The sequence below is a fragment of the Vespula vulgaris genome, chromosome 10, assembly GCF_905475345.1.
Source record: "Vespula vulgaris chromosome 10, iyVesVulg1.1, whole genome shotgun sequence".
NCBI classification, from domain to species: Eukaryota; Metazoa; Arthropoda; class Insecta; order Hymenoptera; family Vespidae; genus Vespula; species Vespula vulgaris.
The window spans coordinates 6,080,001-6,100,695 of record NC_066595.1 but is presented as its reverse complement, the minus strand read 5'-3'; the positions used below and the strand labels follow the sequence as shown (position 1 = coordinate 6,100,695).

The following is a 20,695-nucleotide window of genomic DNA, read 5'->3' as shown; positions in this document are numbered from 1 at the left end:
AGCCGCTCACGGCATTAACGCGCTTCGTTACTTCGACGATCGACAGAAACTAGACGCCTTCTATGGAACGCACAACGCATAACGCACGAGCCGTTGACGGAACTCCCAGCCTCTCTTTCTCCCTTTCGTTTCTCTTTACGAAGAAATACCAAAGGAAGAGACCAAACGATCCTAGGTGTTCTCTAGAAAGAGAAAGAGGGAAAGAGAGAGAAAGAAAGAAAGAAAATTTCTATGTCTTGACTTCTATTTCTCGATCGTTTCTCTCTCTCTCTCTCTCTCTCTCTCTCACTCTATCTCTATCTATCTATCTTTCTCTATCACTCTTCCGATCTCTCTCCTTCTTTCTGTTACCTATGACGACACACGTCAGTTGCAAGCGGCTCGTTTGTACCAGACCGTTTCTTACGCGATCTCTCGCATATCGCGAGAGAACAAAGTTGTATCGATTCAATAAATTCCTATTAGGTTGCTCGATCTCGTACGGACGTTTCTTAGCTACTCGTGTTTTTTATCCTTCTTTTTCTTCTCTCCTTCTCTATCTCTCTCTCTTCCTCTTTTTCTCTTTAAATCGCTCACACCGACTTGCTGATTCAGGTATCATAGGAAACGTCGTGTGTGTCTGTCGAACGGAAAAGACAGGAACGATCGATAGGTTCAACGATATTTATTGCTCGTCCTTTGAAGAAGAACGTAGAGAAGAAGGAAGTAAGTGGATAGACGTTATGAGATTTTTATTCGTTGGTACGATCTTTGGATCATTGCAAGAAGCACATCTTTGGATTTTCTTTCGTAGCTCGTAACGATGATGGCGCGCGATGGCGGCAACGACGACGACGACGATGACGGTGGCGAGTAGTAGGTATTTCAAATTCTCTCTATCGCGGAATTCGCAAGTAATCGTTGCATCCTTCGTTGGTCATGCGGAATGTTGAAACGAGATCACGAACAAGTACGTACACTCCACTTGCTTGACTAAAGCCGCCGTTTACGTATCTGATAATGTAAATAATATAACGTCGTTATCAGACGTTATCAGATAAATAAAATATTTTTATCGGTTTGATCTCGTTTTTATTCTCTTAGCTGAAAGTAACCATACTTTTCCAATACCGATAAAAAGAGATAGAAGAAGAGAAAAAGAAAAGGAAGATAAGAATACGATTGAAAAATCTCGAGTCCGTATAATCGACGATCTAGACGAGATTCGAGTTTTCTATCGTTGAAAATCGCCTCTCGACTTTAGAGATAATATGAAACGAAACGTCCCGTCGTCTTGTTGTAGATCGAAGAAACGAAACGATACGGCTGTGTGTATTCTATCGCAAACGGTAGCAATTAACGGGAGCTACCGATCGTTCGAGTCTGTCTCTTGGTGGCAATTAACGACAACGGACAAACTCGTACGTACGGACACTGTTCTAAAGGGAATAATCGATCGATTCGCGCGTGGGCACTGCGTGTCTAGGATGATGACGTCAGCGAAGGCGGGCGGACCGGGTCAGATCGATAAATAAAATCGATATCACGCATTCAGGTCGAATCTCCTGCGCGAGCGTTCTCGTCGTACGTAGTACGTGAGCGTTTATCGGGTAAGAGGAAGAGGAGGAGGATGAAAAGGAAGGGGAGAGGGGAAGAGAGGGAGAAAGGTCGGCTTGATTGAAAGTAACGATCGATCGTGCGGACGTGTTGCACGCATTTAACCGTGTCGTGTCGTACGGTCGAGCGAAGAAGAAGAAGAAGAAGAAGAAGAAGAAGAAAAAGGAAGAAAGAAAAAGAAAAAAGAGAGATCTGAACGTTGCTAAAGACGGTCCTGGTACGCGTGGGCCTTACCCCCACTCTCTATAGATCTCTTATACCTATCGGTGCCTCGTTGTCTTATTAATGACATATCTTTTCTCTCTCTTTCGTTCTTTCTTTCTTTCTTTCTTTCTTTCTTTCTTTCTTTCTCTACAGTCCCTTCGTTAAGTTACGTCCCGCTGGTTCTCTTCGATTCGATTTAAAAAGGACAGGAAAAGGAGAGACAAGGCTAGAGATGGAGTGACCGTAGTGTGGCTCGCGTGCGTGCACGTTCGTTTCTATCGCGCGAGATCGTCGTGCGAATTTCAATGACATGGAAATAAGACGGCGGGATAGATAGATATCGGTTCGTGGACGCGTTTTTACTCGCGCTTGAAATTAATTTAATTACCCTTCGATAAATGCTCCTCATTCTTTAGTTTCCTTTTATTTTTATTATTTCGAGCGTGCGTTACGAGCTTGCACATTTGATAGATTGCTTTCGTTGACTCGTATAAGTAGGCGTTTTCTAAAGTCTCAAAACATGCACGATATATTCCTACATAATTCTATATATATATATACATACACATATAAATATAAATATATATATATATATATTCTACGAAATCGCAACGTCCCGTAACATAACGTCCGTAATTCTGGAAGGAAAATTTTTCTCTTCCGTGGAAGAAACAGAATGGAAGAATAGTTAGGTGTAGGTATGTAGTATGGGAAAGCAACGTGGTAGGTGGTATAAGCGAGTAGAACGCGTGGACGTAATAAATCTATCTCGAATCGGTCTCGTAAGAACGTATGTATGTAGGTATGTATGTAAGTACACGGAGCTCGTACTTCTCTCTTGTACAGCAAGTCAACATATCGTAAAATAAAATTTGTAGCGCAAAGTGTCACCGCGTTGGACATAATCGTGACGCATGTGGATCGTAAACGTAACCGGCACTCGTAATACCTACCTATGCATCGATCGTCGATCACGATACGATTCCACGAAAGTCCGTCGAACAGTGCGGTTCAATTTGTTAGCAACGACGTTCGGCCATCGTACGATTAAAGACAGATCCGTTTTGCGTTCGTGTCGTGTTTCACCGATCGTAACGAATTGCCCCTTGTGAGTGATTTTACGATGCCGAGAAAGGAACATGGAAGACAATGAATGTTATCTTTGATATCGAGTGCGAGGTTATTGATACGCATCGACGCAATTTTTAATTCTTTTTTCTTTTCTTTCTTTCTTCTTTTTTTTTCTTTTCCAACGAGAAGATAACGAGAACGAAATTTGCTTGTTTCTAGGTAATAATCGTATCGAAAGGTTTCGTGAGAAGTACGCTTATTAAATCGGTTGTCGTTGATCGTTTGTAAAGAGAGAGAGAGAGAGAGAGAGAGATCGTTGGAGAGATACAATTCTTCGTGTTATTGATTTAACTCTCGAAGAAGTCGAGACGAGTTTATTATCTACTTAGCGAATCGTACAAATTTTAATAGCATTTGTACACGATCGAGTTTTGCGATTAAAGACGTTTATAAGTCCGTGAAAGGGGTCTTGTAAACGTATAATTATAATCGAAGTATTATATTATCAATCGGAATGAATGATGTAATTTTTAGTAGTACCGTATGTTAATTATACAACGTGATTAAATTAATACTTTTATCACGAATTAGATTAACCATTAACGATTAAAATTATCATCGTTTTATTCGTAATATAAGATAAGACGACTTAAAGTATTAACATATTTATAACTTTGCGAAGTGATTATCATCTGACTTTCGATTAATTTTTCAACGATAGCGAGTAAACAAGAAAGATATATTAATTCGAAGTAATGTTTAAACGATTAATCTAATTCTATCCTATATACGAGAAAAGTTCATATAAACAAGTATATAATGAAATATTTAATTTGTTATCGTTGATCGATTTGAATGAATCATTGAGGAATATTGTATGATGCAACGTCGTAAAAGTTGAATGAAAGAGGATCGAGTATTATGAATGAAAAGAAAAGGGAGGAAGAAAAATTGAGAAAAGAAATAGATAAATAGATAAATTGAAATAGAGAGAAGTTAGGCGAAGTTGGCACCTTCGTTCGAACGTGGTCGCATAACGTGACGTATGAGCGATGCTTACTCTCCCACAACGTCGACCGGTAGTAGATGATGCTATAATGGTTGGGAGAGTCGGACATGTGAGCGCGGACAGGAAGTCCAGGTTCCTTATACCAAGACGCACAGGAGTCACGCGGATCTTCGCATGGAGGCCTTGCAAACCTCCTACGTGTCACGCAACTCATTCACGAGCTTTTCCACGTTGCATTAAGTTCCATTACTCCAGGGTGGAGAGAGGGAGAGAGAGAGAGAGAGAGAGAGAGAGAAAGGATCCTGTAGTTACACGAACGCAAAAAGAAAATCCTTGGATATATTCCTTGCAATCAAGAGAACAGGTTTAGTCAGTTCTTTAAGTCTGAATCAAAATTATTATACGTCAAGGGCTCGACTCTTTTGGAAGTTCGTACTGCTGAGATATCACCACCGTTCGACGAGTGATTTGACTCGATTACGTCGATTATTTGTATCTATTTCTATATCATTTTGGTAACTGTATATCGACGCTTTGATAACACCGATGAAAATCTTAAATCTTAAAGATGATGGAAGATTCTTTCTCCTAAAAAAAAAAAAGAAAAAATAGAAGAAAGAATACAACAAGAATAACAACAGATACGATAGTTGGTAAATAATTCGAACGGAGAGTAATTTTCGTTAGTCGTTTTCTGTTCTTCTCGATGTCATAGACCCGTAGACAGGAAGATCGTGCGCCGTTGCGTAAGAGGACATTATCGTAGTGGTCGCGGCAGGTTACAATTTCATTCACGAAGAGGACGGTCTGCCTCCGTCTACCTCCCTCCACCAACAGACCTTCCACAGCGTATTCACTTTCTCCAGAAGCAAGCGGCGTCGGCCTCTTTCGTGATACTCGTCGTTTTGTTTTTCACAGAGTTTCTCTCTCTCTCTCTCTCTCTCTCTTTCCCTTTCTCTTTTTTCTCTTTTTCTACCCTTTTCCTTTTTTTTTCGTTCCCATGCGAACGATGAGTCTCAACGAGAACGAGGAAGATAGCATAAAATGAAAAGAAAAAAAGAGAGAGAGAGAGAGGAATAGGGATAGGTAGGAGAGAGAGGAGGAAGGGAAACAGTTTGCTCGAACGCCGTCTAACGCTCATCCTCCTCGTGATTGTTATGTCAGAAAAAAGGCCAGGCAGGAGGGCAAAAAGCGTGAATAATTTAAATTACATTTCTCATCATAACCCGCGAGCCGGTTAAACCAACACCGACTTTTTGTCCGTGACGTGATCGCGAGCCGAGCGAATCATTGTCAGCCAGTAACAGACTTAGCTCATTGTCGTTCATTTCTATCCCTTCGTCGTCGTTTATTACCCCTTAGGTGTTTACATAGGTAAGGATGATTTAGAAAAAAAAAGCAACAAAAAAAGAAATGCGATAGTAAACATTATCAGTAGGATTTAGCTAAAAATCTATAGTAGTAATAGAATTTTATTCGAAGATTGAAAAGGATAGAAGATGGAGGAGCTGCGGTTAAAAAATTATAATCGATCGTGGAAACGATATTATTTGAGGATTGAAAAAAGTTCTGAGAACAATATTGATCATTTAAGATCTTTCCTTCGTTGGAAAGATTTAGAACCTTTCGGGTTTGCTGTTTAGGTGAAATCAAAGGGTGGATAGGGGAGGATGCTTTTAGTGTAAGACGATGGCGTGTGTCTACAAATGTGAGACAAGGGAACCTCGATATTGCCGCCTTATAATAAGACAGTATCGTATGAACGAACGAAGGAACGAAAGCGGTCGGTGTCGGTGCTTCGCCACAGAGGGCGGTCCGAACAATGGGCCTGAATATCCGTTCGGACTCGAAGAGAAGAGTAGCAGCTACGGCGTTAGCGTGTGTAACAAGGACCGATGCGAACCATGAGCAAGAAGAACAGCCAGTAGAGAGAGAGACAGAAAGAAAGAGAGAGAGAGAGAGAAAGGGAGCGTGCAGGGCGTGGATGGAGGAGCAATGCACGCCATATATCAACATCGTACCGATAACGAGGTCCCCAGGAGGCTACCGGTCGTGAAAGACAACAACAACAACAACGACGACGACGACGACGACGACGACGACGACGACCGGTCCGCCGGTGTAACTTTGGACGTTGCACAAACCGCAATACCGAGTCCCCTTTTTTCCCTCGGATCCTGTTGAGGATTCTGGAATGAAAAAGGACGGGCTCGGACTCACCCAACTAGCGGACTCTTCAAATAATTCAGCAACCTTTCTGCCATCGATCGAAATCCGTCGGGAAAGAGTATGAGTATGCGTGTGCGTGTCTGAGAAAGAAAAACAGAGAGAGAGAGAGAGAGAGAGAGAGAGAGAGAGAGAGAGAATCGAAACTCTAAGAAACTTTTGATATACTCTCGAATAGTTTCTTCCTATGTGGAAAATCGAAGGATAAAGATCCTATGAATAATGCAAACTCGAGGAGACAAATTTATTAATTGCATGATCGGGACCCAACGATATTCCTTGGAACATGCAAATCTACTCGAACGTTCCGATCATTGGCATTGTTCGACGATCTGTTTACGATCCTCTTCAAATTAAGAACGTGTCGAACGTATAAGAGGAGAGATAAGGTAAAACTGTTCGTGGTAATGGGAAACGAGAACGTTTCCGAAGTAATAGTAAATTTCGTAGTAAAGTTTTTAGACGTTAGATAATATTCAAACGCATTCGTCGAGAGAAAACTTTCCAGTATAGAACCAGCATAGAAGATACAAAGTATCGAAGAGGTGATTATTATTCGCAAAGGATTCCGAAGTAAGTAGATGGATTCAATGTTGGCGAAGACGCTTTTCATCTTCATTAACAAAACGTCATTAGGAACTACGAATGGCGGATAGCGAAGTCTACGACTTATTTCGCTTGAAATTAATGATCATCGCGAAAGCGGTAGCAACGATCTTTCTTGGTATCATGCCTCTCGTAGCGATCTGACGATCGTCTAAACTCGACGTAAGAGTCGCTATTAATCACTCATTAAGACGATCCACCGTGTGTTAAGAGAACAACGAACGAACGAACGAACGAACGATCGATCCATCGATCGATCGATCTGTAACAACCCGTTTAGTTTTTTACGATTGTTTTATAAAACCAAAGTCAATTTCGATCATTTGAAGATGAGAAAAACGATAGATAGTAAGGATCTTAGATAGTAAAGATCGTAGGAATTTGAAATGATGATTTTCGGAGTGTCGACTCGATCGAAGGACGTTTCTTATCTCTTTTTTCTCCTCTCTTTTCCTTTTTCACTCGTGCACACCTCAAACGATCTCTCTTTCTCTCTTTTTTATATCTCTTGGATTCGCCCAGCTGGGCCTAAGGAGTAGTACCTACCTAAGAGAAGGCACCACGTATACTACACGCGCGTATGAGCCGCACGACGGGACATTGTAGAACTTATATGGCGATCCGGCATAAATCAAAGGGCTAATATACTGCTGACCACGGTAATGCAGCCGGCACGGCGGAGGTCTTTTTATCGGCGTAGTAAGACAATACGCATTTACATACGTGCGAGGAGCTCCTACGCGGCGTACCTTTACCCTCTCTCGCCTTCCAAACGATCCGCGTCCACTCCTTTTCTTACCATTCTTCCCCCCACCCTTGACGATACCCTCCCTTATCCCCTACCCTCTTAAAGGTAAGCAGGCAAGCCGATCTCTCTACGTAACTGTTTTATGTGTGTGGTTTGTATAAGTATATAAACACACACTTACAAATATATGTATATAGTTATACCTATATATATATATATATATATATATATATATATATATATATATATATATACTTGAGCTCACTTTGAAACATATGGCGAAGCTTATTGGAGCGAAGGGCCGACCAAGCACGGCAATTATCATGCTTGCCTACCGGCTTCTGGAAGTTCTACAATCCACGTATAGAAGGAAGAAGTCCCTCCTAGAGCCGCCCCTTTTCACTGATCTACTCCTTTTTCTCTTCTCCTTCTTCTTTCTCTTCTTCTTCTTCTTCTTCTTCTTCTCTTCATTTTTGATTATTTTTATTTGTATTATTTTTTTTTCTTCATTCGATCGACGTTCGATCGAAAGTAAAAGTCTGGACTATTTGCAAAACCTCCTCGTCAAGGGTTAAGGGTTCGTACATAATGCAGAGGGTAGAAAGAAGGAAGAAAGAAAGAAAGAAAGAAAGAAAGAAAGAAAGAAAGGAAGCAAAGAAGAACGGATGGATGGACCAACGAATCAACGAATCAACGAACCAACGAACCAACGAACGAACGGACGGATAGACGGAAGGAAGAGAGGAGAAGAAGAATTCGCGATTACGGGGACTGGGTTTGCTTGGTTGACGGAGAAGAATTTAGGAGCGACGGCAAGAGCAAAGGCTCAGTTCGCGAGCGGTCAGGTCCCTTTGAAGTCTAAAAACAATGGCATTGTCTCTTCAGTCTAGCGAAAGGCTCCTGCAGCATCTCAACCCCTTCTCTTCCCTTCCCTTTTTCTTCTTTCCTCTTCGTTCCTCCTTCACTCTCCTCCTCTGCTTCTACTCTTCGCGTCCAGCTCCGTTCGCGGTCGGCGTAAACGTTTAGATCTTTTTCCGCCCGGTACTCCGGATCTCTCTTTCTCTCTCTTACTCTCACTTTAATTCTTTTTCACTCTCTCTTTCTACGCAAGGGACCGAAAAGTTGAAACCGTAGGACTCGGGAATCGGTTCAGTCGACGCCAATTTACATTTTTCATTTACATCCTTCGGAGGTATACTACTCGAGAACTCTCTCTCTCTTTTTTCTTTCTTTCTTTCTCTCTTTCGACGACGACGACGACGACGACGACGACGACGACGAGATCGTACCACCTGCGTAAGCTTCGCCCTCTGACAGATTGAAGGCCACGCGAGAGTAAGAAGGAGAGATGTGGAGGAGGGAGTAGTTCCTCCGCAAACGACGTCGCCATCTCGCTCTTTCTTTCTTTCTTTCTTCCTTCCTTCCTTCCTTTCTTTCTTTCTTTCTTTCTTTTTTTCTTTCTTTCTCTTGGTCGTTATTTCCTCTTCTTCGAGCAACAGGAGTGAGGAGAAGAGAAAGGAATAAAGTTTTCGGTGTGCGTGCGTCTCTCGTCTCTCTACTCTTCGTATACCCGAACGAAGACCGGTAGGGACGCTATTAGCTTCGGCATAAGGGCGTTCTCCTTTTGTCGCCAATGGAATTTATTCCTTCCACCATAGGAAACCAGATTTCGGCTGGGGAGTTTCTCGGACTCCTTTCGTCAAAAAAGAAGCCGACCTTATACCTTACCTATACCATCGACCATTCCTTTTTCCAGAATGTCTTCGCCGACTTCGCGAAATCCGCGTTTTAGAACAGATTCGATCTCTTTTAATCGATTTTCGATTCGGCAACGAGCCAGGGAATACTTATCCCTTGATCGATCCATCTATTTCGATTTATTTACATAGTCCCGACGAAAACGATATTTATCTAACGACGATCCTACGGAAGATAATCTCTCTCTTTTTGTTTCTTTTCTTTTCTCCCGTATCCTCGGATATTAAAATTCGTGAATTCGGTATAAATTATTTCGGATCGTATAGATATCCAACGGGTTATCGTATTTCCAAACGAATAAAGTAAAAGTATAATAAATGAAAGTAAAGTAAAGTAAAGTGAAGTAAAGTAAAGTAAAACAAGAGGATTAAAAGGGCCAGGTAAAAATAATACGAGGAATAACAGGACCGTACGAATTGAGCGTGGTATTTCGAAAAACGTTCGAGCCGTGGTACGCGATCCAATTAAGTAGGTGCGACTTGAAAGAGACAGAGAAACGCACAGAGAATGAGAGAATGAGAGAGAGAAAGAGAAAGAGAGAGAGAGAGAGAGAAAGAGATCGAGGGAAGAAGAGTACGGTGACTCGGTTTCGCCGGTTAAGGAACTGGTTGCAATTAATGAGCGACCGGACGGAAATCGAATTGAGAAATTCCGGACGAGCGGCGAATGATCACGAAGAAGGACGAAGAAAACGATGGGAGATTTCGAGTAAGGGAGTGGGAACGGGTTGGTTTATTCTCGAGGGCACACACATAGCTAGCTTATTACATACGGTAGCACGAAAACATTTATCGGACGACACCCGTACTTCGGTCTCTGTCTTCTTCGTCGGTCCCTCCTCTCGGACTATCTTCCACCGCTGGTTCCACCCTTCCTCTCCCTCTCTATCTTTTTATTGATAGCTGCAATTAAAGGAGCGCGTCTCCTTAATTGCACCGCGGTACCTTAATTAGGAATCATCAATTCGTAGAGTCGGTGCACTCGCGCGGGCATAGCCACGCGTATGATTAACGTCACTTGACTCTACGTTTAAAACTCTTACGGTCGATCGAGCGCGCGATAAATATCGATGTCTCGGCCGTTTATCGAAATGTTTCTCTCTCTCTATCTCTTTTTCTCTCTCTTTCTCGAGAAATCGACGAAATCACGGGGAGTCTAGACGGTGCGTGCATCGTTCTTTGCTGCGCGCGCTTCTGTGTCTCTGTGTGTATGTGTGTGTGAGAGAGAAAGAGAGAGAGAGAGAATAAGTTTGTTTATATTTTTTTTCTTCGACCGACCTTCCTTTCCCTGATATTTATGGAGAGTTATTAACTCGACTATAAGCGAATGCCTCGCTACACGGATTTACGAGGCATTTGCGTTGTAGCTTCTGTAGGCGAAGGATCTAAAATTTACCGAATATCTTGGATCTCGTTGGAGTTCGGTGTTCCTTCTTTTTATCTTTCCATCGTATCGTTCGAAATAACGTTAATTAGATTTGAAAGTTTTCCTTTGTGTATAAAGAGCTTTGTGTCATGGCCGATTCTTCGCTGACTCGAATCACTTCCTTAACTATTCATTCGAACGAACGATAATACATATATTATCTTAAACGAATTCGACGTTCTGATTTCAATCGTTAAAAACGATCGTAAATTGCTGTTGTGACGTTCTTCTTCATTTTGTATTGTTCGATATAACGCGTTTAGAAAAGACAAAGAAACGTGAGCAATAAATAGCGAATTTCATGAGAACGTTTGAAGAACAGATTTGAACTTACTGACCTTTATCAAAACTTTATATGCTATTTAATATCGAATGCGAGAATGATTATTGAAGCTTACATTAAACGTGTTATCGTTAGTTCCATAACATTACGGTATCTCGTTAACATATTTAACAATAGCTAATTGTGATGAATAGCACACAGGAAACTTGACCCGTCACGTAGTCAAAACAAATCGCGGGGCATCGTGATTTAAATCGACCTTCGAGACGAGAATAACAAGATGGAATAAGGCAAAGGTAAAGTGGAAAGGAGGAGAGATGATAGGTACTCGAAGAAGAGAGAAAGAAAGAAAGGAAGAAAGAAAGAAAGAAGAAAAGAAAAACAAAAAAGAAGAGAGAGAGAGAGAGAGAGAGAGAAAAGAGAAAAAAGGAAGGAGAAAAAATGACGGAAGTATAGAAGAAAGAGGTAATAGGTAGTTCGCTGTATGTAATCGGTTACGTTCGCGAGTAGAGCGTGAAATTTTTCAAACGGTTCGTAGCAACCGGCCGTTGCTCGGCGCGATGGTCCCGATGCGCGGAGGTCATAGTTCAGAGGTCCAATCGCGGGTCTTCCGCACACATCCATATTAAGTGGCTCACTTTCATGTATACGCTCGCGAAGCACTCTACGAGCATTCTCACCGACACAGAAGCGCGCTCTTCTGTTACTTTAGTCTGCTCGACACGGCCGTGATCTCGCTCGTCGGATCGTTGCAAAAATATCGTCTTCCTCGAACACATGTTCGGCGTCGTAAGTCTTGAGAAACGGAAAAGGAAGAAAAAATAAGAAGAAATAAAAATAAGTAGAAGAGGGTGCCAGAATTAACCAGAATTAATTACTTCGTTTAATAAGGTGAACACTTTACATCGGGGGAATTAATTGTCCAGCAATTAAAAACAATTTTCAATCGATCAGTGATAAAGATAACATCTTTCTTTATTGTACTGCCTTTCGTTTAATTATCGTCAGGATTAAGACAACGACGACGACGACGACAACGATGACTACGAGGAAAGATAATTATTGATCGAATTTTATTTCAAACCAACGACGTTGAAAGATGTCGAAAGTTTGATCGTTTCTTTTTCATAAGCTTTTTACCTTTCTACCTGCGAGAAAAAGTATGTATTTGTGACATTATCACGTATTCATCGAAATGGAAGGTAGTGCATAATGTGAATTACGTAGAAATCGATTAATAATTGATCTAATCGCCGGAAACGGATTTCGTGAACTTGACTTTATTCGCAGTGTTAAAGTGAAATAAGTATTGTAAGCACGTTGATGAAACGAGCTCTTTAAATATATATACTTACGTTTGTATATAGCTACATACACACACACACACACACATATATATATGACGATAGCAATAACAATAATATTAATAATCAGAAACAGTAATTAGTTCGAGACGTGGTCGGTCTCGCGCGTTATTATCTTAATTATGACTCTTATCTTTGTTTCGACTCGCAACCGGAATGAATTCATCAAAGTTATTGGAAATCCTTTGCTCGACCTACGAACCGATAACCTTAAGTATGCATATAACTACTTAAAGTTTCATCGAATTTCACGGATTTCCGATTACGTCGTAGCAAAACATATCTAGAAGGAATGTCATATGCAGCAGAGAACAGGAGACAGGAGAGGGTTCGTGAGCGTTCCTTTGCGAGAATAGAAGATGAATATTTCAAAAGAGCGTGCGTTTGCATTTTGCGTTTGTGTGAGAGAAACGGAGAGATACGAGTATGGAAGCTGGTCGTATCTCGTGGCTGCCGAGACGACTGACATTTGTGAGAGGAAAAAGGATGCCGGTAGAAAGATGGAGGGGAAGGAAAAGAAAAGAGAGAAAAAAAGAAAGAAAGAAAGCGAGAAATAAGGAAAGAAAAAGAGAGAGAGAGAAAGAGAGAAAGAACGACTTAAGTGCATGAGCGGTAGAAGTGGAGGGAGAGCGGGTTCTGGCGGGTCGGGTCGGAGGGATCGAGAGGGTCAGAGGTCATGGGTCAGACCGTATAGCCCTGACCTTCGACCTTATCCCCTTCCAACTCCATTCTCGAGACCCTACGCGGACCCCTACCAAGCGCGCACCTAGTGTCCCGAGATCGACTCTACTTCGCGGCTGAACTCGAGACTACTCGCGAGCATCGACTCGTCTCTGAGAGTGTGAAAGAATGAGAGAAAGAGAGTGAAAGAGAGTAGAGAAATAGAGACAGAGAAATAGACAGAGATAGAGATAGATAGAGAGAGAGAGAGAGAGAGAGAGAGAGAGAGAGAGATAGAGATAGAGAGAGAAAGAGAGAGAGAGAGAGAGTCTGATTTTTGGAAAAGTTTATTTTTTCTTCAAATGGTCTAAAAAGAGAAAGAGAGAGAAAGACATCGACTAAGCGAGCCTCTTCATAGGAACCTTGACACAGTTCGAGATCCGTCGTGCCACGCAGTGCGTCTCCGGTGATATACCCCTACTGTTGTCGTCACTGTGTGATGCCGTCTACTCGAGGAGTGAGTAAGTGCGCGTGCGCGCGTGTACCAAGTGAACACTGTGCGCATTCGTGTGGAGATTCAGTGCGAACTCGTGTGCGCGGATCGACGCTCTTTTTTCGTCTGTCTCTTTCTTTCTGTCTCTCTGTCTCTGTCTCTCTCTCTCTCTCTCTCTCTCTCTCTCTCTCTCTCTTTCTCTTTTTCTTTATTCCTTTTTTCTTCCTTTCTTTCTTTTTTATTCACGTTGGATAGAACGATTTTGTTCGTCAAGGGATAATGGGATGGACATATTCAAGATAATTTATATGATAGACAGAGAGAGAGAGAGAGTGAGAGAGTGAGAGAAAGAGAGGGGGAGGAGAGAGACGAGCAGACAATTCGATATTCGCGATTTTAATAAGTTCCGCGTAACGCGCGAGTCTTTCCATCGTCGACGGTCAGGATTTATGATCGGCGTCGAACAGATGACGCGAAAATATTCCTAGCCGGAAACCGTTAATATAACTCTTATGTTAGTACGATCATCTCTCTCTTTCTTTCTCTGTCTGTCTATCCGTCCGTCCGTCTATTTGTCTATCCTACTATCTTTCTCTTCCATTCGAAGCTTCAATTCTCTTCGACTTTTCTCTCGATTGAATCGATAATGGTTTCCGATCGAGGTTCGTTCCTATCGTACGATTTCGTTGGTATCGTCTTTGTATATAGGAATCTTTGTCATCTTATTATCACTTAAGTTTTATCGCTTAAGAGAATCGAAGGAAGAAACTGACGAACGTTTAAACGACCAAGAGAAATAGTGCTCGTAAATCGTCGTAGATATCAACTCGAGGATGATAGGCGATGTGCGTGCCGACTCTCAGAAGCTTTTCACTTTGGATACGTATTATCGGATCAGTGCGTTACGCGTACGGTCACAACGATCGTCATCGTGCCGATGACAGCGAATGGTCTTCGGGACGAACGCAATAAACCGGCTCTTTATCGACCAACGTGATTTTCCTTGAGCAAGAGCACACGCGAAAGAGAAAGAGAAAGAGAAAGAGAAGGAGAAAGAGAAAGAGAAAAAGAGTCGGATAGAGAAGGAGATGAGAGACGATCGTTTGGGACGATCGTTTCGATCCCGATATTAGATCGTTCGTCGTTAATAATAACTTATGAGCGCTTAGCGCTCTTGCTTTTATCGCTCGTTATATCTTGGATCTTTACGGGCGCTAGATAGGGTTTTAGAAAATTGGAATGAACGTCGGAGGCCAAGGTCAAAGTTTCCAATCGCATTAATACCTGCGAAACGATTCCTCATACGTACTTACGTACGTGCACGTACAATGTACGTACATATATACATACACCAGATTGGTATATAGAACCATAACGGTTGAAGATGCAAGACGGTTTAAACGATCGTGTTAGCTCGATTATACCAGATGCTTTCTTTATATCCCTTTTCTAAGGTTCAACGTAGTTAATGTCCGATCGTTCGAATGCTTTTATTTGTGTTTACTAGCCGTCACGTTTATTGGTTATCGTCATTTACATAAACCTTTAGATTCGTGTTCTAGCGGAACTTTCACGATCGATCGTTATTTTCGATCGGTAAGTGGTTAATAGATTCATGGATTTAATCCAGACGCGAGGATAGATCGTTTTGCATGATCTTACGAAATTTAACTTAGAACGGCACGCGCGTCTCGATGGCGCGTGGGTGCGTAGATATCTAAGTAGCATAGATTACGCTTTGGTCATAGATATTCCCCTCTCTCTCTCTCTCTTCCTCTCTCTTTTTCTCTTTTGCAATCGTACGTCTTCCTCCTCATCGTTCTCGTCTCCTTTAATACTCCATCGGTGACCCAACGTGGGCGCGGGCCACGCGTCGCTAATTACGGCCAATCAGACGCGGCTGGTGCCAGCCTTATGCAAATCCGACTATCTAAAGGGCAACCGGAGAAAGTGATTGGGTGATTGGGGCCCACCGTGCGATCTACTATCGAATCTAACTTAAGTTTACTATCCGAAAGAGAAGAAACACGAGGGAAGTCTTTCTTTCTTTCTTTTTTTCTTTCTTTCTTTCTTTCTTTCTTTCTTTCTTTCTTTCTTTTTTCGCAACATTACGAAAGAGAAGAAACAAAGTGGAAGAGAGGATTTAACGAGAAAGTCGATTCGGCGTGCTTCTCTTCGTGCTTCTCCTTTTATCATGCTGTTCTCCCTACCAACGCCGCCTCTTTAACCTCCACTACCTTCTTCTCATGGTCCGCCCACAACGCGTGCTGGTTCATTCTCTTCGTTCTATCCCCGCGTGTATTTGCGCGCGCGCGAACACCCACGCCACGTGCTCGCTGTTCCCTCGCCTTTGACTCCTTCCCAAGGATATACCACCTATGATTATCTTTCCATCAAGTCGATCTCCTTTTCTAAGTAAATTTCTCCTTTTCTAAAAAATAAGAGAGAGAGAGAGAGAGAGAGAGAGAGAAAGAGAGAAAATTTATTTCTATGAGTTTTTTCTCGATATTGTAGTAACATCAGAAAACAGTAAAGATTGAAGTGAAATAGAAACATAATAATACGTGAGATACCAAAGTCGACAGTGCTAGTAATGAAAGACATAGATTTGATCAAATATATAATATAGAGAGAAAGATAAAAGGGAGAAAGGAAACGTAATTTTGTTTTGTTTCTATGGCTTCTTTTTACGATATTGCAAAACGGTTTAAAACAGAGACAGTAGTACATAGTAGATACTTCATTATTACAATAGTACCAATACTAGAAAGTATATATAGATGTAATAATATAGAAAAAGGAACAGAAAGGGAAAGAGAAAAAAATAATTGCCATCATTGTAGCAGCAAAGTAGCAAAACCTTATCGCAATAAGAAAGGCACAAAAGCATCGGCGGAACTCTACGTCGTCTCTCACCTCTTGATTCCTACGTTCCTGCGACCGATAAAATGATCTAGCTCGAAGCTGAGACGAGAGTAAAGGAACTGGAGTTTGCGAAGCCTCAGGGAAATCTCTACGTCTTTTTTTACTCCTCATCCTGATCGTTTTTCCTTTTATCGCGAACGTGCTTGGCCGCACCTTCGGAGATAGAGAGAAAAAGAGAGATAGAGAGAGAGACACACAAAGAGAGAGAGAGAGAGAGAGAGAGAGAGAGAGAGAGAGAGAGAGAGAGAGTTCACAGAAATAGTTTCATCGTGGCATAAAACAGTAATCTCTCTACAGACTCGGAGTAAAGATCGACCGGAATCTCTCGTACCTTCGTCTCCTCGATGTGCTTTCTGATGAAAGAGAAAGAGAGAGAGAGAGGGAAGGAAGGACAGAAAGAGAAAAGGATAAAGTAGTAGATAGCGATGGGTTCGTGTTATTGCTACCGAGAGACGTGTCGATGGAATGGAAACGATTCGATAAAGAGAAACCACAAATTTCTAGCGATCGAGCCGCGATGTGGTAGAGCAAACTGGAGAGCGATCATCCCATTTGCGTTGGTAAAACTGGTTCGTGACTTCCGTCGATTTCGCGATTTTTCCATTGAACCAAAAGCTTCTTCATTTATCTCGATATTTATTTCGATTAAACTTCATAAATGTCGATACCTCGACGTAAGCTAATCTTATCTCTATACATATGTCAAACGATTTTATCTTACAATAATGCTCGAATTAAGTTATAGTGTTTCTAACTAGAAAATTAGTTTTTATAGTGGGAAAAACGAAAGGAAAGAAAAATAAAACGGATATATAGGTAAGAAGAAGAAGAAGAAGAAGAGGGAAAAGAGAGGAAAGAAAATTTCCGGTAGCGGGACTCCCCGTCGTGGAGATCTCTTGTTGCTTCGCATTTTGACGCGCGAGGTTCTTCGCGAGGAACGAAAGAGAAAGAGAAAGATAGATAGGATAGATAGAAAGAGGAAAAGAGAGAGAGAGAGATGAATAGAGAGAGATAGAGAGAGAGAGAGAGAGAGAGAGAGAGAGAAAAGAGAAGATCGCGAAGCGTGCCGTCCAATTAAACTCTTCTGCCGGGCGAACGCGCGCTCCTACTATATTGATTTAATTATCTCGTTACGACTCGGCAAAAGTCCGCTCAGGCCGAACGCTCGAGAGCGCCTATATACACGCGTATAAGTCGATCAATTACCGGAGGGTGGCGAGAGGAGGGGGAGGGACTCGATTCTGTCTCCTTTCTCGAACAGCATTCCCTTTCCTTCTATCTAATTTTTTTTTCTTTCCTTCTTTCTTTCTTTCTTTCTTTCTTTCTTTCTTTCTTTATTTATTCATTTCTTTTTTTCTTTCTTCGACCAAGAGCTCGCGCGTTTGCTACGCGTTTCTCTTCTTTCCATCTCTTTCCATCTCGATTCTAACAACACGTAAGTACATGACCAAGCGAGCGAGTGAAAGAGCAAAGGACTGAGATAGATAGAGAAAGAGAGAGAGAGAGAGAGAGAGAGAGATGAGACCTCTTCTTTCTCTATGCTTATCTACGTAGCTGTTCCTCGTCTCCCTTCCCCTGATTTATCGACGTATTTCTAATCAAGAGACCGCGCGCGACCGAGGAAGCTGTATTAGTTAACCTTGTCAGATAGGTAGGTAGGTACCTTCTGGCTGATCGTGCATACTAAGTAGTTAACTTCGTGGGTGGTGCTCTCGAGTACCACCTCCGGTTGCACTGCTAGAGCATGAAGGCATTCGTCGATCGATCGATCGATACACCGTTCCATCTGCGCATCGCTCCGACCATGGAGCTTTCTGTTTCTCTTTCTTCTTTCCTTCTCTTTCTCTTCTTCTTCTTCTTCTTCTTCTTCTTCTCTTTTTCGCTCTTTCTACTCTTTCGACGAACGTCGAAAGATCGATAAAGGGTCGTACCATCCTACTCGCAAGATTACCACGAACGAATTTTATTCCTTACGGTTTCGATTTGAACCGATAATTTTTCTTTTCTATCCTGTTTTATTTCGTCTTTCTTCTTTCTTTCTTTCTTTCTTTTTTGTCTTCGATTTTGTTTTTGTCAAGTCGACGAGTCCTGCGGCAATTTTCATTCATCTTTATTTTATTGTCTCGTTTCAGGTCCTGCGAAGAACGGTTATCACGACAGGGGTGGATCCATTTTCTACCATTCCGGTGAGTGAGAAGAAATTTATTCCCGAAAGTTTGCTTTCATTTCAAAATGTTCCTCGATATGATCTGCGTCCTTCGATTCTCTCTCTCTCTCTCTCTCTCTCTCTCTCTCTCTCTCTCTCTCTCTCTCTCTCTTTCTCTTTCTGTCTATCTCTGTCTCTGTCTCTCTTCCATTCTCGCTCGGAGGTGTATCTTAAAGGTGGATTATCAAGTGTCATTATCTAGACAACGAATCGCGGCACGCATGGGTTAAGGTAAAGACACTTCCAGCAAGTTATGAACGATAAAAAGGAATAGCTCGAAGAGAGTCTGGAGTAATTTCCACATCAAAGAATGGCAACAGAGATAAAGAGAGAGAACGAGAGAGAACCAGAGAGAGAGAGAGAGAGAGAGAGAGAGAGAGAGAGAGAGAAAGAGGTCGGGGTCGGTGCGTAGCAAGCGATTAGGGCTTAACGATTATTCTCGGTCCTACGTCGGAGTTAACCGGTCGTAGAAGTAATAACGCTCGACAATCTGGTCCGGCAATCAATGAGTACGTGTTTATGTAAATTGAACGAGCCACGGCACGAACGACGTAGCGCTATTTTTTCTTTCGCGCTTGCGCGCACCCTACCAATGGGGCAGAGAAAAAGAGAAAGAGAAATAGAGAGAGAGAGAGAGAGAGAGAGAGTCAAGAGAGGAATCGAGAGGGGTGAACGATGTTGTATTTTATCGGTTCGAAGCTGTCCGACGGTGTCGAAGCACGCGAACCTTCTTCCGACTATATTTATATCGATTTGACGCCATTTCTCTCTTTCTCTCTTTATTTCTTCTTCTATTACTTTTGCAAAGGAAAGAAAATAAAATCGGCCCACCCTTTGAGAACGTATCTATAAATCGATAAAAATCGATCGCCCGAAGTGAAAACTTATGTGAAAGAAATATGCCGAAGGGTAGGTTGTAATCTACAAGAAACAAGTTGAAATTGACGAGAAGAGGAGGACCGATCTCGGTCGTTCGTTTATTCAGACAGGAAAGAAAATGGGCGTAAATAATAAAAAGGAAAGAACGAGAAAGAAAAATAAGGAAAAATAAAAAGAATCGAAAAGAAAGCAAAGAAAAAGAGGATGAAAAAGAAGAAGAAAAAAGAAAGAAAAGAGAAAGAAAGAAACGACGCTTTCAATGTAAGCGAGCCGCCGACGACGACGCGGTAGTCGTAACTCCGCTCGAGCGGCGATTATCTCTCGTAAATTGCCAGGGGGCAACAGCTTCTTCCTTTGGAAAAGGTATCGCGAACGTTGCTCGCGGAGAGAGGCAAATGTAAAGTAGAATAATCGTAGTCATTACTTTGTTAAACAAGCCTTTGCGCCACGGTACTTGTCCTCTCTTCTCTCTGTCTCTCTCTCTCTCTTTCTCTCTCGTTCTCTCTCTCTCTCTCGATAAACGCGACGCAATAAAATTTTTAGTACCTACACGCAAGCGTTACCATGAACACATCTACATACATACATATATATATAGATATATGTGTGTATGTGATATATATATATATATATATATATATATATATATATATATATATATATGCGTTAGACTCATTCCCTTACTTCTTACGAATTTAACCTTAGCCTCCTCTTCGTCGTATCGACAACGACATAAAATCGCGAAGCTCGTGGCATTTGTCTGTCGTAGGTGCTGAGCATTTATTCGACGGTACGATCTCTCTCTCTCTCTTTCTCTCTCTCTCTTTCTCTCTCTCTCTCTCTCTCTCTCTCTATCTTTCTTACCGGAACGAATCGTACGAGTCTCGAGATTCGTGGCAATGACGTGCATGCATACCCATTCATATATATTCATATATGTGTACAGACACACACACACATATATATATATATATACACCTTTATTACCGTCTTTAATATAACGAAGCGCCCCTCTTCTTGATGCACGATAGCCGACCAAGAGTGACGGGGGGTAAAACGTTGGAACGACGGATACACGCGCGTGTAATTAAATAGAGTCCAACGCCGGCTCGAACCACCTCACTCGAATTAATCGCTCGCCTTCGGAAGCGTTCCGCCGGGTACGCAGTTTTAATGGAATCGCGCCGCTCGTATTTCCAACGGAATCGTCGAGATTTTTTTAAGAAGGACCGCCGCGGTAAG

The 20,695-nt window shown here is 42.0% G+C and overlaps 1 protein-coding gene across 4 annotated transcripts in view; it reads left to right on the top strand.

Annotated features, from left to right (window-relative positions):
- The first annotated feature begins 903 nt into the window (after positions 1–903).
- The window catches only part of LOC127067062 (serine/threonine-protein kinase Warts-like), a 142,756-nt gene continuing 122,964 nt past the window's right edge, over positions 904–20,695 (top strand). The window contains exons 1-2 of one of the 4 annotated variants that reach the window (XM_051001564.1): positions 904–949; positions 18,501–18,554. In XM_051001564.1, the coding sequence (XP_050857521.1) occupies positions 919–949; positions 18,501–18,554 (85 nt within the window). In that variant the 5' untranslated portion in view covers positions 904–918. Of the gene's footprint in view, positions 950–12,954; positions 13,472–14,074; positions 14,106–18,500; positions 18,555–20,250; positions 20,691–20,695 lie in introns of those variants that run through there. The other 3 variants (XM_051001565.1, XM_051001566.1, XM_051001568.1) reach the window with 3 other exon arrangements.